Genomic DNA, 16,885 nt, shown 5'->3' with positions numbered 1-16,885 from the left:
TACTTGTCCACCGTGGCCTGCTTGATGAAATTGCCTGCTGCCCCAGAATCGAGGTACGCCTCAGCCGTAAACCGCGTCTCTCCCGTTGTCACTTGCACAGTCCATGTAACCGGGTCTGAGAGAGTCCCAGCACCTAGGGTGGCCTCTCCTACCAACCCTAGGCTTTGGAGTTTCCCGGCCTCTCAGGACAGGCGCGTAGCAGGTGTGTGCTTTCTCCGCAGTAGAAGCAGAGACCCTTGGCGAGCCGCTCTGCTTGACGTTGTTCCGACTGTCGCACACGGTCGATCTGCATGGGCTCATGGACGGAGACGCCTGAGGCCGTTGACTGGAGTACAGCGGGCTTCTGTGGAGGAGAGGAATGCCGTACCGGACGTCTCTCACGGGACACCTCTTTGGACCGCTCCTGGAAGCGTATGTCCACTCGAGTCGCTAGGGTAATCAGGGCGTCCAAGGTGGACGGTACGTCACGTCCAGCCAGCTCATCCTTGATTCGACCCGAGAGTCCTTCCCAGAAGGCGGCGGTTAGGGCCTCGTTATTCCACCCGAGTTCTGAAGCCAAGGTGCGGAAACGGATGGCGTATTGACCCACCGTCAGAGTTCCCTGACGTAACCGGAGAAGAGATGAAGCAGACGCGGAGGCGCGTCCGGGTTCGTCAAAGGTGCTGCGAAAGGCCTGTAGGAAGTCCTGGAGGTTCTTGGTCATAGGGTCCTCCTTCTCCCACAAGGGGTTCATCCACGCCAGTGCCTCGCCCTCTAGGTGAGACATGATGAAGGCGACCTTGGCTTGGTCGGAGGCAAACAAATGTGGCAGCTGCGTGAAATGGAGGGAGCATTGGTTTATAAACCCCCTGCAGGTCTTGGGATCTCCGGCGTACCGGGGTGGTGAGGCCAAACGCAGTCTGGAAGCATCCGAGGAGGCTGCCACGGGAGCGGGGGCCGTGGATTGACTAGTGGAGGCCCGGGACGCTGAAGATGTGACCGAGGCTTGTAGCGTATTCAAGCGGGCGTCCACGGAAGTCATAAAGTTCAGCATGCGGGTCTGAGTCTCACGCTAGCGTTGGAGTTCCTCATGCAAGGCCGCTAGTGCTTCGGCGGGATCCATGGCCTGTTCTTACTGTTAGGGCCAGATGGACGGGCAGACCCGGGAGGTGGATCCACTGGGCCGAACTCCCCGATGAGGGAAAGGAGTCCGGTAGCCGGAGCACTTTAGGTAGCAGAACAGTCCGTGCACTGGAAGACAATGGAGAAGTCCCTGGGACCACGAGGTCACTGATGGTGGTCCGGGTGACGGAGCTCAGGTTCGGAAGCCGTGATGATGTCAGGCGGGGTCTGGAACCGTTGGAGCGAGATGACGGGTCACCGCAGGGAACCGAGATGGTGCGGACTGTCAGGATGGCAGATGGGCAGCGTTCGGGGTTCGAGACACAGCAGGACCGGATGGCGATGCAGAATCAGCTCTAGAAGACAGAGAGGTAAGTATCTCACAGAACACAAGGAGACCTGACTCCTAGCTTGGGAAAACACGAAGAACAGGCCCCGCTCCCTTGGACATTAACCCCCTATATACCCTGTACCTGTGTGCATCATTTCCTGTTCGTGGACACTGGCCCTTTAAGAAAGGGTCAGTGACCGCGCGCGCGCCCTAATGCGCATGCGCGCGGCCCGGGTGCCAGAAGCCAACACAGGAAGCTGAGAGGAGGACGCAGCAGAGCCGGCCATGGACTGGGAAGCCGACGGGCGCCGGGAGCGGGGACCAGGGGGCCTGGGAAGCGCTGGGACTGGAGGCTGGAGAGCGGGGAGCGTGGCAGGTGAGCCGGGGAGCGGAGCAGAGGACCCGGGGAGCGGAGCGGAGGACCCGGGGAGCGTGACACAGGTTCAGTCTAAGGCTAGTTTCACACTTGCGTTGAACGGTATCCGTTGCATTGCGTTGTGTAACGGATGCAACGGATGTGTTGCATATAGTGGCACAACGGATGCAACGGATGCTGCAAAACAACGCAATTCGTTTTGATTTTTTTTTTTACAGTTTTACCAGCGGCAGACTATTGTGAACGATCAGCTGATCTGCAGCCGGCCGACGGGTGATCAGCTGATCGCTCCCAGTAGCCGGCCGCCGGGTGATCAGCTGATCGCTCCCTGCAGCCGACCGCCGGTGATCAGCTGAGCGCTGTCACTTGCCGGCCGCCGGGTGATCAGCTGATCGCTCCCAGTAGCCGGCCGCCGGGTGATCAGCTGATCGCTCCCTGCAGCCGACCGCCGGGTGATCAGCTGAGCGCTGTCACTTGCCGGCGCTCGGGCATGCTGGCGGGCGGGCGCTCAGCTGAGCGCTGTCACTTGCCGGCGCCCGGGCATGCCGGCAGGCGGGCGCTCAGCTGAGCGCTGTGACTTGCCGGCAGCCGGGCATGCTGGCGGCCGGTCGCTCAGCTGAGCGCTGTCGCTTGCCGATGGCCGGGCGCTCAGCTGAACGTTCGGCCACCGCGAGCCAAAATAAAGTTTGATTTAAAAAAAAAAAAAAGAGCATGCGCAGTGAAATCCAGAGGATTCCGCTGCTCAAAACAAAGTTACATGCTGCGTTCCTCCCGCTGGGCGTAAGCAACGGAGCGTCGCCCAGCGGAAGCAACGCAGGTCCTTTTGGTACAATCCGTCACCTATACAAGTCTATGGGAAACAGCAGAATCCGTTAACGGATTCCGCTGTTTTCCAAAAGGGCGGATTGTAACGGAAGGAAATAAACGCAAGTGTGAAAGTAGCCTTAATAAAAAAAAAAAAGATTTTTGTTAAAAAAAAAATAAAAATAAATGAGATTAAGGACGCTGCTCCTCCTCCCATCAGCCGCTCCCCAACCTGCACAGTCCTTACTGAGTTCTGAATGTGGAGATTGCATTCATTTCTCCGAGGTGTTCAGCCTGAAACAAGAAAACTAAAACGCCAAGAGAGTCATTAGGAGCAGAGAGACGGCCACCGTCAAATGTAAGTGTTCTCGCTTCGGGCTCGTCCCACTAATGCTCTTCTCCAACTTGGGGATCTCTGGATTAAAGTTACCTGAAATACAGGAGGGAAAAGGTGAATGGAGGAAAGCAAGATCTGGTGTCCAACAGTAAAGCAGAAATGGGCTCAAGTGGCAGTCCAAGAGGCGGGCGGAGGGCACGGACCAGAGTCCGAGTCCAAGAGGCGGGCAGAGGGCACGGACCAGAGTCGCAGTCCAAGAGGCGGGCAGAGGGCACGGACCAGAGTCCCAGTCCAAGAGGCGGCCAGAGGGTACGGACCAGAGTGTCAGTCCAAGATGCGGGCAAAGGGCAAGGGCCAGAGTCCCAGTCCAAGATGCGGGCAAAGGGCAAGGGCCCCGGTTGCAGTCCGAGATATGGGTGGAGGGTAGGGGTCGAGGTCATAGTCAGAGGTAGGCGGAGGGCAGGGGCCGAGGTCAGTCAGGGGATGTAGAGCGTGAAAAAGGTGATTGATGTAGGAAGGTGGAGAGTGAAGGTAGACGAGTAGGATCGTCCATGTGATGTCTGCAGAGGACTTAAACACCAGAGGGGACTAGCGAGACTGAACAACATGTCCCTTGAACACAAAAGTACATTTAAGCCAAGAGGAGACAGCAGATGGAGGTGACCGTCCAGTATGTAGGTCACAATATACATGGCGGCCGCCTACAAGATGCACATTAGACAAGGGTTTACTTACACAACACCCAAGGAGGTTTATATTTATGACAGGAGCAGCAGTGTCTTCGGGAGCCCAAAAACATTAAGCTCAGAGTCGCCCTGTGACACCGTCGTGCGGGCGGCAATAACAGCTAAACACGATGAAGGGAAGCAGCTCGTGTGATTATCTGGCCGGCCAGGAACAATCCAATCTACGTTCCAACAGCAGCAATGAAGCTGGTGTCTTAGTCCCGTGTAGTCAGAGCTCAATCACTAATCCAGTCAAACACTTGGCTGCAATTTCCGAATCTTTCGGGACGACACCGGGCACAAGTAGCAGGTGCCTGCAGACTACCATATTTGATGGGTATGATGGCCTGTCATGGATGAGGCACGAGACCACTCTGCGGGTCATCAACTACCGATCTGCATCTATGGGCACCTCCTGTAGAATATGATCCGGACACCAGCATGTGAGGAAGTGTGAGAAACTGCTATGAGTCGACCATCCTGCAGGGGGAGACAGCGCACCACGAGTGAGGAGCAGGGCTGTGGAGTCGGTAAGCTAAACCTTCGACTCAGACTCTTCAATTTCCCTTGCACCGACTCAGACTCCACCACTCCGACTCCTACATATATTGCTTATAGTTAGGTGAAAAATTTATTGTAGGACATCAACATGTGTATGTGATCATCAGACATTTAATTTTTATGATACAATAATCAAGATATTTTAATAGAACATAAAATATATTTATTGGATACAACTTTAGAACACAAAAAACTAATAAATTGTAAATATGTAATACAATATGTAATATACAGTAGACTACATATATATCTTGTGTAATATATACACACACTGTATAATTGTATATTATATATATTACATATTTACAATTTATTAGTTTGTGTTCTAAAGTTGTATTACAATAAATATATTTTATGTTCTATCTAAATATCTTGATTATTGTATCATAAAAATTAGTGATGAGCGAGTACTAAAAAGCTCGGGTGCTCGAAGCTCGGGCCGAGCCTCCCAAGATACTCGTGTACTCGGCCCGAGCAACGAGCCCAATGTTATCCTATGGGAGACCCGAGTATTTTTGTGAAATGACCTCCCGGCAGCATGGAGAAACCCTAAAAATGGCACAAAAGTCTCAGAAGAGTGCTCAAATGACATGGCAACAGCATGGGGAAGACCCCTTGAAGCATTTATCACTCAAAAGTCACAGCTGTGAACAATTTTGTCCGCGTTTTACGCCATTTTTACGGACTCACCAGAAAACCTTCCAAAATGACCCCAAAATGATTTTTCATGGCGGAAATGTTAAGGGCACATACCCAATAGTGAGATAGATCTGGTGTATGTTACTTTTTGAGATTAATACATGAAAGATTTTAAGTGAAAACATTGTGTGGCACTCCGATGTCCCTGAGAAGAGACGTACATGAAGGCCTCTTGAGTCTAATGTGCCCATTTTGAGGAAGTGAGTCTTTGTAGTATTTTCCTTTGCCAGGGCAGTCCAAAATTGTGAGGTTCACCAATGCCCCTGCATACAGACGTGCATGAGGGCCTCAAAACATTAAGTGTCCATTGTCAGGAAGTGGGTGTATTATAGTATAGCCCTTAGGCAGGGCAGCCAAAAATTGGGAGGCTCCACATTGTCCCTGGATAGAGACGTGCATGATGGCCTTTAAACCTGAAGTGCCCATTGTAAGGAAGTGGGTCTATTTCAGTATAGCCCTTTGCCAGGGCAGCCAAAAATTGGGAGGCTCCACGTTGTCCCTGGGTAGAGACGTGCATGATGGCCTCAAAACATTAAGTGTCAATTTTAAGGAAGTGGGTCTATTTCAGTATAGCCCTTTGCCAGGGCAGCCAAAAATTGGGAGGCTCCCCATTGTCCCTGGATAGAGCCGTGCATTATGGCCTGTAAACCTGAAGTGCCCATTGTAAGGAAGTGGGTCTATTTCAGTATAGCCCTTTGCCAGGGCAGCCAAAAATTGGGAGGCTCCACATTGTCCCTGGGTAGAGACGTGCATGAGGGCCTCAAAACATTAAGTGTCCATTTTAAGGAAGTGGGTGTATTTCAGTATAGCCCTTAGGCAGGGCAGCCAAAAATTGGGAGGCTCCACATTGTCCCTGGGTAGAGACGTGCATGAGGGCCTCAAAACATTAAGTGTCCATTTTAAGGAAGTGGGTGTATTTCAGTATAGCCCTTAGGCAGGGCAGCCAAAAATTGGGAGGCTCCACATTGTCCCTGGGTAGAGACGTGCATGATGGCCTCAAAACATTAAGTGTCCATTTTAAGGAAGTGGGTGTATTTCAGTATAGCCCTTAGGCAGGGCAGCCAAAAATTGGGAGGCTCCACATTGTCCCTGGGTAGAGACGTGCATGAGGGCCTCAAAACATTAAGTGTCCATTTTAAGGAAGTGGGTGTATTTCAGTATAGCCCTTAGGCAGGGCAGCCAAAAATTGGGAGGCTCCACATTGTCCCTGGGTAGAGACGTGCATGAGGGCCTCAAAACATTAAGTGTCCATTTTAAGGAAGTGGGTCTATTTCAGTATAGCCCTTTGCCAGGGCAGCCAAAAATTGGGAGGCTCCCCATTGTCCCTGGATAGAGCCGTGCATTATGGCCTGTAAACCTGAAGTGCCCATTGTAAGGAAGTGGGTCTATTTCAGTATAGCCCTTTGCCAGGGCAGCCAAAAATTGGGAGGCTCCACATTGTCCCTGGGTAGAGACGTGCATGAGGGCCTCAAAACATTAAGTGTCCATTTTAAGGAAGTGGGTGTATTTCAGTATAGCCCTTAGGCAGGGCAGCCAAAAATTGGGAGGCTCCACATTGTCCCTGGGTAGAGACGTGCATGATGGCCTCAAAACATTAAGTGTCCATTTTAAGGAAGTGGGTGTATTTCAGTATAGCCCTTAGGCAGGGCAGCCAAAAATTGGGAGGCTCCACATTGTCCCTGGGTAGAGACGTGCATGAGGGCCTCAAAACATTAAGTGTCCATTTTAAGGAAGTGGGTGTATTTCAGTATAGCCCTTAGGCAGGGCAGCCAAAAATTGGGAGGCTCCACATTGTCCCTGGGTAGAGACGTGCATGATGGCCTCAAAACATTAAGTGTCCATTTTAAGGAAGTGGGTGTATTTCAGTATAGCCCTTAGGCAGGGCAGCCAAAAATTGGGAGGCTCCACATTGTCCCTGGGTAGAGACGTGCATGAGGGCCTCAAAACATTAAGTGTCCATTTTAAGGAAGTGGGTGTATTTCAGTATAGCCCTTAGGCAGGGCAGCCAAAAATTGGGAGGCTCCACATTGTCCCTGGGTAGAGACGTGCATGATGGCCTCAAAACATTAAGTGTCCATTTTAAGGAAGTGGGTGTATTTCAGTATAGCCCTTAGGCAGGGCAGCCAAAAATTGGGAGGCTCCACATTGTCCCTGGGTAGAGACGTGCATGAGGGCCTCAAAACATTAAGTGTCCATTTTAAGGAAGTGGGTGTATTTCAGTATAGCCCTTAGGCAGGGCAGCCAAAAATTGGGAGGCTCCACATTGTCCCTGGGTAGAGACGTGCATGAGGGCCTCAAAACATTGTTCCCATTGCAAAGGAGCGGGTCTCCTGTCGTTGTAATGTCCATTCTGCAAAGAATGGGCGAAAAAATTTACCACTGGGGGTATACCTGAAACAAAGACCTAACTATTGTAACGGTCATCATGATGGCGCATGAGGAGAAGGAGGAGCAGTCCAGCGATTATCCAAAGTCGAGAAGTGTACCCATGGGTGAGTGGAGGTACATGGCAAACTTTAAATTCCGCTCTCATTTGCTGGTGGTGTGGTGAAGTCTGGCCCAATCCAACCCTTGTTCATCTTTATCAGAGTCAGCCTGTCAGCATTTTCAGTTGACAGGCGGGTGCGTTTATCTGTAATGATTCCACCTGCGGCACTAAAAACACGCTCTGACAAAACGCTAGCAGCAGGGCAGGCCAGGACTTCCAAGGCGTAGAGAGCCAATTCATGCCACGTGTCCAGCTTGGATACCCAATAATTGTAAGGCACAGAGGAATGTCGGAGTACAGTTGTTCGATCTGCAAGGTACTCCTTCAGCATCTGGGCAAACTTAGGATTTCTTGTGGCACTACCCCGCACCTCAGGGGCTGTGGTACGTGAGGGGCTGAGAAAACTGTCCCACATCTTAAAGACTGTTCCCCTACCTCTGGCGGATTGGACTTGTGCCTCTCTCGGCTGTACGCCTCGGTTGTCCACTGATTCCTGACCTATGCCGCTAGCGTTTTGTGAGGGGAATGCTTTGCCTACTTCCGTGAGTATGGCCTTCCGAAACTGCTGCATTTTGGTTGACCTCTCCTCCACGGGAATAAGAGACAAAAAGTTCTCCTTGTAGCGTGGGTCTAACAGTGTTACCAACCAGTAATGATTGTCGGCCAAGATGTTCTTAACGCGAGGGTCACGAGACAGGCAGCTTACCATAAAGTCAGCCATGTGCGCCAGACTCTTAACAGCCAGGACTTCAGTAGCCTGACCAACAAGATGACTGAACATGCTGTCCTCCTCCTCCTCCTCCTCCTCCTCCTCCTCATCTACCCTGTCCTCTGGCCAGCCACGCTGAATCGAGGATATGACTGGTGTGCATGTCATATCCTCAATTTGGCCGGAGAGTTGCTCCATGTCTTCATCCTCCTCCTCGTCATAGTCCTCCACTGCACGTTGTGATGAGACGAGGCTGGGCTGTGTGTTATCACCCACACCCACTACTGTTTCTTGCTGCAACTCATCGCGCTCCGCCTGCAATGCATCATGTTTGTTTTTCAGCAGAGACCGTTTTAGAAGGCAGAGTAGCGGTATGGTGACGCTAATAATGGCGTCATCACCACTCACCATCTTGGTGGAGTCCTCAAAGTTTTGGAGGATGGTACATAGGTCTGACATCCATCTCCACTCCTCAGGTGTTATGTGTGGAGTTTGACCCATTTCCCGACGGCTTAGGTGATGCAGGTACTCAACAACTGCCCTCTTCTGCTCACATATCCTGACCAACATGTGCAGAGTTGAATTCCAACGCGTGGGGACATCACACACCAGTCTGTGAGCCGGAAGATGCAAACGGCGCTGAAAGCCGGCAAGGCCGGCTGAAGCAGTAGGTGACTTTCGAAAATGTGCAGACAGGCGGCGAACTTTTACCAGCAGATCAGACAGCTCTGGGTATGACTTTATAAACCGCTGAACCACGAGGTTGAGCACATGGGCCACGCATGGAACATGTGTCAGCTGGCCTCGCCTCAAAGCCGCCACCAGGTTCCGGCCATTGTCACAAACGACCTTTCCTGGCTTTAGGTTCAGAGGTGTGAGCCAGTGATCTGCCTGCTGTTTCAGAGCTGTCCACAGCTCTTCTGCATTGTGGGGTTTGTCACCTATGCAGATTAGCTTCAGCACAGCCTGTTGCCGCTTCGCCGAGGCAGTGCTGCAGTGCTTCCAGCTTGTGACTGGTGTGGAGGGCACAGTGGATGAGGATGCGCAGGAGGAGGAGGAGGCTGAAGAGCATGACATTCCGGAGCTGTAGAGTGTGGGTGAAACACTGACTGAGGTAGGGCCTGCAAACCTTGGTGTGGGAAGGACGTGTTCCGTCCCTCGCTCAGACTGGGTCCCAGCTTCCACAATATTAACCCAGTGTGCCGTCAACGAGATGTAGCGGCCTTGCCCACAAGCACTTGTCCACGTGTCTGTGGTTAGGTGGACCTTGGGTGAAACAGCGTTGTTCAGGGCACGTGTGATGTTTTGTGACACGTGGTTGGTTATGCAACGCGGGGACGGCACACCGGGAGAAATAGTGGCGGCTGGGGACCGAGTAACATGGGACAGCTGCCGCCATCAGGTCACGGAATGCTTCTGTCTCCACCAGCCTAAAAGGCAACATTTCCAGCGCAAGCAGTCGCGAAATGTTAGCATTTAGAACTGTGGCATGTGGGGTGTTGGCAGTGTATTTGCGCCTGCGTTCAAAGGTTTGCTGAATGGATAACTGAACGCTGCGCTGGGACAAGGACGTGCTTGATGATGGTGTTCTTTCTGCGTAGGCAACTGCAGGTGCAGGACTGGAGGAGGCTTGTTCGCAGGCAGCATGGACAGAGGATTGGCTCGCATGCACAACCAGCGAAGACGTAGCAGTGACATCAGCAAGCACTGCTCCTCGACTCTGTTGTACTTCCCACAAAGTCGGGTGCTTGGCTGACATGTGCCTGATCATGCTGGTGGTGGTCAGGCTGCTAGTTTTGGTACCCCTGCTGATGCTGGCACGGCAGGTGTTGCAAATGGCCTTTTTTGAATCATCTGGATCCAACTTAAAAAACTGCCAGACTCGTGAAGACCTAACATTTGTACAGGCACCTTGTGTCGTCGTGTTGTTCCGGGGAACGGTTGCCTGACTTCTGCCTGGGGCCACCACCCTGCTTCTTACTGCCTGTTGTGATGCTACGCCTCCCTCCCCCTGTGCACTGCTGTCCTCGCTCTGCATATCCTCCTGCCAGGTTGGGTCAGTTACTGGATCATCCACCACGTCGTCTTCCTCTTCCGCACCCTGCTCCTCCTCCTGACTTGCTGACAATTGTGTCTCATCATCGTCCACCACTTGTTGAGACACGTTGCCAACTTCGTGAGAACGTGGCTGCTCAAATATTTGGCCATCTGTACAGACGATCTCCTCATGACCCACTTCAATATGAGCTGGCGAGAGGCCAGAATGTGTGAATGGAAACGTGAACAGCTCTTCCGAGTGTCCAAGTGTGGGATCATTAATGTCCGAGGAGGACGTGTACTCAGCCTGGTGGTAGGAAGGAGGATCAGGTTCAGAAATGTGCGGTGCAGTATCACGGCTACTGACACTTGACCGTGTGGAAGACAGAGTGTTTGTGGTGGTGCCAATCTGACTGGAAGCATTATCCGCTATCCAACTAACAACCTGTTGACACTGGTCTTGGTTCAAGAGCGGTGTACTGCTGCGGTCCCCAAGAATTTGGGACAGGACGTGCGAGCGACTAGATGTGGCCCTTTGTTGTGGCGAAATTAGAGCTTGCCCACGACCTCGGCCTCTGCCTGCACCACCATCACGTCCACTTCCTTGTTCCTTGCCAATGCCCTTGCGCATTTTGCAATGCTGTGCACTGCTGACGTGTATATTCACTACTTGTGCGTTATATCAAAGTTTCTGGAAATTGCACACAAGTGCACCTGTACGCTGCCACCGACAGGCACACACGTGCGGTTTTTAAATGCAAGCACGGACGCACTAAGAACCTAACACAGGTTTTAGGAGCAAAAATTAAGAACTCTGACACTATCAGCCACTGCTGACTGACGTGTATTATACACTACACTTGTGCGTTATATAATAGTTTGGTAAAAACGCACACCAGTGCACCTGTACGCTGCCACCAACAGGCACACACGTGCGGTTTTAAAAACCAAGCACGGACGCAATAATAACCTAACACAGGTTTTAGGAGCAAAAATTAAGAACTCTGACACTATCAGCCACTGCTGACTGACGTGTATTATACACTACACTTGTGCGTTATATAATAGTTTGGTAAAAACGCACACCAGTGCACCTGTACGCTGCCACCAACAGGCACACACGTGCGGTTTTAAAAACCAAGCACGGACGCAATAATAACCTAACACAGGTTTTAGGAGCAAAAATTAAGAACTCTGACACTATCAGCCACTGCTGACTGACGTGTATTATACACTACACTTGTGCGTTATATAATAGTTTGGTAAAAACGCACACCAGTGCACCTGTACGCTGCCACCAACAGGCACACACGTGCGGTTTTAAAAACCAAGCACGGACGCAATAATAACCTAACAGGTTTTTTTGGGGAGCGACAATTACAGTACAGACAAGTCAGACACTATCTGGACTGTTTTACACTGTGTACACCAGCCCCAGATATGAAGGCTGGTATACGGTCACCACTACCCTGCCTGCCTGCCTGCCTGTATACTGCTACAATAGTCCTGACAAGGACTCTTTTGGTCACTAGCCTGTATTCAGACCTGGCTATACCCTGCCTGTATATAGCAACAATAGTCCTGAGAAGGACTCTGCTACTGTACGCCGACCTGGCTATACCCTGCCTGCCTGTATACAACTAGAATAGTCCTGAGAAGGACTTTTGGTCACACTGTTTGCAGCCCTGCAACTGAAAAAGCTATAAAGGGCCGCAAAGCTTTCCCTGAATCAGCGACACTCTCCCTACACTCACTGTCAGAATAGCTGTGAGCAGAGCACAGCGCGCCGGCCTATATAAAGGCTCGGTGACGCTGTGCAGGCCGGCCAATCACTGCAATTCCACAACTAACAGGGCTGTGGCATTGCAGTGGTCTGCCAGCCAATCCCTGCATGAGGGCTGGCTCTCAAAAGAGCGCCAACATGCAGAAATGAAGACCACGAGTAAAGCACGAGTATCGCGAGATTACTCGGTCCCCGCCGAGCAGCCCGAGTACAGTGATACTCGTGCGAGTACCGAGTAGTGACAAGCATGCTCGCTCATCACTAATAAAAATGATTAAATGTCTGATGTTCACATTATACTACAATATATTTTTCACTTAAATATGAGCATTATGCTAAATATTTAGTATGTTTTTGATGAAAAATGTTTTTTGCCACTTACATAGTGCATTATCTATATATATATATAATATATATATATATATATATATATATATATATATATATGTATATATATATATATATGTATATATATATATATGTATATATATATATATGTATATATATATATATATATATATGTATATATATATATATGTATATATATATCACTATGTAGGTGGCAAAAAACAGTTTTCGACAAAAACATAGTAAATAACATTTGTGTAGTCTATGAATTTGTTGTAAGAAATAGAATTGCCTCCATCAGATCCTCCTTCGCAGATGACCTGATCTGACCTAATATTAAGGCTAGAGAACATCCTCTCTACAGTAACTTGGGTTGGAGGCAAAGCAATAACCACATGGGCAACATCTCTAACAATTTCCGGGTATAAAGGAATTGCCTCATGCACAGTCAGTTTTGATGAACGGTTGAATTTTTCTATTTCTTTGAGAGCAAGTGAAACATTTTACTGAAATCTGGCCAATCTGCTGCTATAGGAGACGGAGGGAAATCTTTTTCCTTGCGGCAACACTTTGCTGCTTCATGTCATCCAAATACTTCTCAAAGTTAAACTCCTCATCTGATGAGGTTGAAGATATGGCAGCAGTAGCACTGTCAGGACCCAAGTCCTCTTGCGCCTGGCAGTCCTGTAGCCGCTCATCCTAACTGCTACCTCACTCAAAGCTTCTTTTCCTTTAGTAAGCTGTTGATCATCAAGCAGTATACGAAGACTTGGGTCCACATAAACAGCTGTCAGAAGAATTTTATTTTCCAATAGCTGTGTATCTCTCCGTTTCATTGAAGCAGAAATGCCATCTGCGATTAAACCTCCTCTTTGGGACAGGCAAAATAGCAAGTTCTTCCACTCCCATATGAAAATGCCAGGAGTTAAATCCTCAGCTTGTAATTTTTTAGTCACGGTAAATGGGTGATTAAGCAATTCCTTCAATTTAGCCACCTGTGTCCAATGACCTTCATTTAAGGTTACTTGAGGGTTTACCATATCTATAAGAAATGATTTTAGTTCAAGCAATCGCTCAGTCATTAAATAAGTGCTGCGTCACCGAGTGGCTTGATCAACAATTGCCCCTTTCCCAGCACATTTCTTCAAGATGGAATCAATTTTAGGGGTTCTGGCGGCAATAACCAACTTCCTCACTTTTCCAAATAGATTTCCAGCATGTCCGCCCAGTTTCACACATCCGGCTTTTCACCAGTTTGGCGGATGCGACGCACGCCAGTATAGTACGATACAGTACAGTGGCAACACCACAACTTCCGGGTCACATGACAGCATGTGACCGGCGTTTGTCGCGCTGCCACTGTACTGTATACACTGTACTGGAGTGCGCCGCATCCGCCAAACCGGTGAAAAGCCGGATGTGTGAAACCGGGGTCCCGGTCTTGCAGACTCTTTCATTGCCAGCTGCAGCGTGTGCACAACACAGCGCATGTGATGAATAGGAAAGTGTTTTGAAGCAGCTTCAACAAGATCATCTAATCCTAAAGTATCATTTTGCTGTTCTGTTGTAATATCTGTTTGTTCCTCCGTTACATGAGCAGCGCTGTGGCTCCATCTCACACATACTAAATCCTAAATTTTCTTTTAGCCGTTGTTCATTACTCTCATTCATCAGTTTAATTGTACTTATCAAGTTTGAAGCATTGTCCTTTACAATAGCAAGAACCTGTTCTTTTTTGAGTTGGTAATCTTGCAGAACTTTTTCCACTAAGGCCTGGAGAAGCTGGCTGCTGTGATGAGCTTTACTATCTGTTACTGCCAGTGTCTTGCTAACAATTTATTTCTTCTTTACAAATATCGAATATTGATGGCAAAATAATTCAGTGAAATGCAATGACTCTGGGCATCCAGCAAAGGCAATGGGTGACAAGATAGGACATTCAGACACAGCGTTTTGTGAGGATCCTCACAAAGAATGAGCAGTCAGCTTGTGTGGCCTTTTTCTAATGCTTTTTTATGAGCTCAAAAACCTTTCAGGTGATGCAGTTTTTTTTAAAAAGCTGATCTGCTTTTGCAGCTGACAAATGTATCCTCAAAAAACGCAGCAAAAACGCTGTGTGTGAATGTAGCCTTAGATCAGGAACAGAACAGCCATTTATAGGACATTTCATAACTTTCCCAAATTCCTATGAAAAAATATTCAACACATTCTGCATTGCACTACTGTGCCCAATTTATTATATATTCTAGGAGTCGGAGCCGGTTCATTTTATACCGACTCCGACTCCATCAAAATGAGCTGCGACTTCGGCTCCATCAAAATTAGCTCCGACTCCGGCTCCGACTCCATCAAAATTAGCTCCGACTCCACGACTCCAACTCCACAGCCCTGGTGAGCAGAATCACTTAGGTCTTCAATCTTCACCTCTGGTCCTATCGTAAATTGGGGCAGGGTGGGAGCGTGCTTCTCTCCAGAATGAGCCGCTGCGGGGGAAGGACGACACCATTACCACGCGCCTGACATAGTCCTGACAACAGCAAGCAACCACCATCCCCCCAGGTCCCAGGTTTTAAACACTTACTGGTTGCGCAGCACACGGACACTTTCATCTTCAGGCACGAGTGTCGGTGGTTGTGGGTTGGTGTTGCTGGAAAAAGAAAAAAAAACAAAAAACAATAAGAATGGGTGAAATGTAAAAATTAAGACTAAAATACCAGGAGGAACAACTGAAGGGTTCAACTGAGTATCAGCAGGAGGGATCCTGTAAGGGGACCGGGGATGTCCATCCACCGGACGACAGATGACTGCAGCGGGAGCCTCCACCTGCCTGCTGTGATTAGTGCCCCCTCACATGTGACTTGGGAGTGAGGCCATCCCCCTTACATCCGGCAGAATTTGGGGTGCGAGGAGCCCATACATCAGCCGGACAGATCCCACAATCCGTTGTGAGCCTTCGCTCTGGGGTAGATGGATGGCAGTGATCACTCGCAGACTCAGAGGCAGCGGCTCCTCCTGTGTCAGTGAGCAACATCCACTGCACTGATCACATGTGCAATTCTATATTTTGACCACTAGGGTGAGATATGCACCAGTCTTATTACACCGCTGTATACAGGCATCCGTATTACAGGACAGTGCAGGCATGCAATACATGGTGCACAAACCCAGAGTCAGATGACACGTCCTCCATCTAACAAACGCAAGGTAAGACGCTCCCCTGTCGGAGGCTGCAGGCGGCTCACCACTGGGCTAAAATGTAACGCCTTGGTTCTGTTCCTGGGACACTGAGATCTCCAGCGCGCTTGCTGAATGTACTTGATGGCCCCAATGCAGCTCTACCCTCCGGTACTCACAGATGTAGTAGTAGTTGTGTCCCGCGTGGAACTCGTACCCCAGAGAAAAGGCGCTGTACCGCTGAAACTTCTCCGAGAACTTGATGGGGCTGTGTGGGGAGTGCGGCCGGTTACATTCCCAGCGCTTGAAGCCATGGCTGGTGTTGCAGGAGTGGTAGCCCTCATAATTCACCATGTACAGGATATACTGCTCCATCCGGTGATCCGCCATCGTATCGTTATAATGTGGGCAGTAAATGTCAAGGTAGTCGTTTACATTCACCTGAACCGTGTAGTCATTGCGCCGCAAACTGGAAGGAACAAAAAAAAAGACATTAGTCCCATCAGCCGAGCCACCCCGCAGAGCAGGGACCCCTTCATCCTCCCCGCAGGAGCCGACCCCCGGGATATCCTGATCCCCAAACACCACACCATCTTTACACCAGAAGCCAGATAGAGTCTGCTGAAAAGCTTCTGACAGGCCGCCTCTGGTCACGTGTGTCCCTCCGGTGTATAGCTTCTGCCTCCGGAAGCCACACAAAGTATTACACTTTTAAAAAAGTGTAACCCCTCCCCTCTGCCTATACACCCTCCCGTGGATCACGGGCTCCTCAGTTTTGGTGCAAAAGCAGGAAGGAGAAAACTTATAAATTGGTCTAGGGTAAATGCAATCCGAAGGATGTTCGGAGAACTGAAAACCATGAACCAAAAGAACAATTCAACATGAACAACATGTGTACACAAAATAACAACCAGCCCGAAGGGTACAGGGGCGGGTGCTGGGTCTCCCAATAGGAGCTAGAAGAAAAGGAATTTACGGTAAGTAAACAAAATTCCCTTCTTCTTTGTCGCTCCATTGGGAGACCCAGACAATTGGGACGTCCAAGAGCAGTCCCTGGGTGGGTAAAAGAATACCTCAATAAAAAAGAGCCGAAAAAAACGGCCCCCTCTTACAGGTGGGCAACCGCCGCCTGAAGGACTCGCCTACCTAGACTGGCGTCTGCCGAAGCATAGGTATGCACTTGATAGTGTTTCGTTAAAGTGTGCAGACTAGACCACGTAGCTGCCTGACACACCTGCTGAGCCGTAGCCCGGTGCCGCAAAGCCCAGGACGCACCCACGGCTCTGGTAGAATGGGCTTTCAGCCCTGAAGGAAGCGGAAGCCCAGCAGAGCTGTAGGCTTCGAGAATCGGTTCCTTGATCCACCGAGCCAAGGTTGACTTGGAAGCCTGCAAACCCTTACGCTGGCCAGCG

The 16,885-nt window shown here is 49.8% G+C and overlaps 1 protein-coding gene across 1 annotated transcript; it reads right to left on the bottom strand.

The window, feature by feature from the left end:
* Positions 1 to 2,920: 2,920 nt before the first annotated feature.
* LOC142262948 (ephrin-A3-like) lies at positions 2,921 to 16,066 on the bottom strand. Its single transcript, XM_075332200.1, has 5 exons — positions 16,059 to 16,066; positions 15,653 to 15,942; positions 14,881 to 14,946; positions 14,705 to 14,782; positions 2,921 to 3,042 (listed from the first exon to the last, which is right to left on the bottom strand). Exons 1-5 carry the CDS (start codon positions 16,064 to 16,066, stop codon positions 2,921 to 2,923), a joined length of 564 nt encoding a protein of 187 aa, XP_075188315.1.
* Between the last annotated feature and the right edge of the window lie 819 nt (positions 16,067 to 16,885).

Source organism: Anomaloglossus baeobatrachus, unplaced genomic scaffold (assembly GCF_048569485.1).
Source record: "Anomaloglossus baeobatrachus isolate aAnoBae1 unplaced genomic scaffold, aAnoBae1.hap1 Scaffold_254, whole genome shotgun sequence".
In the NCBI taxonomy this organism is placed as follows: domain Eukaryota; kingdom Metazoa; phylum Chordata; class Amphibia; order Anura; family Aromobatidae; genus Anomaloglossus; species Anomaloglossus baeobatrachus.
Note: the sequence above shows the minus strand (reverse complement) of the source record. Positions and strands in the feature narration are given on the sequence as shown.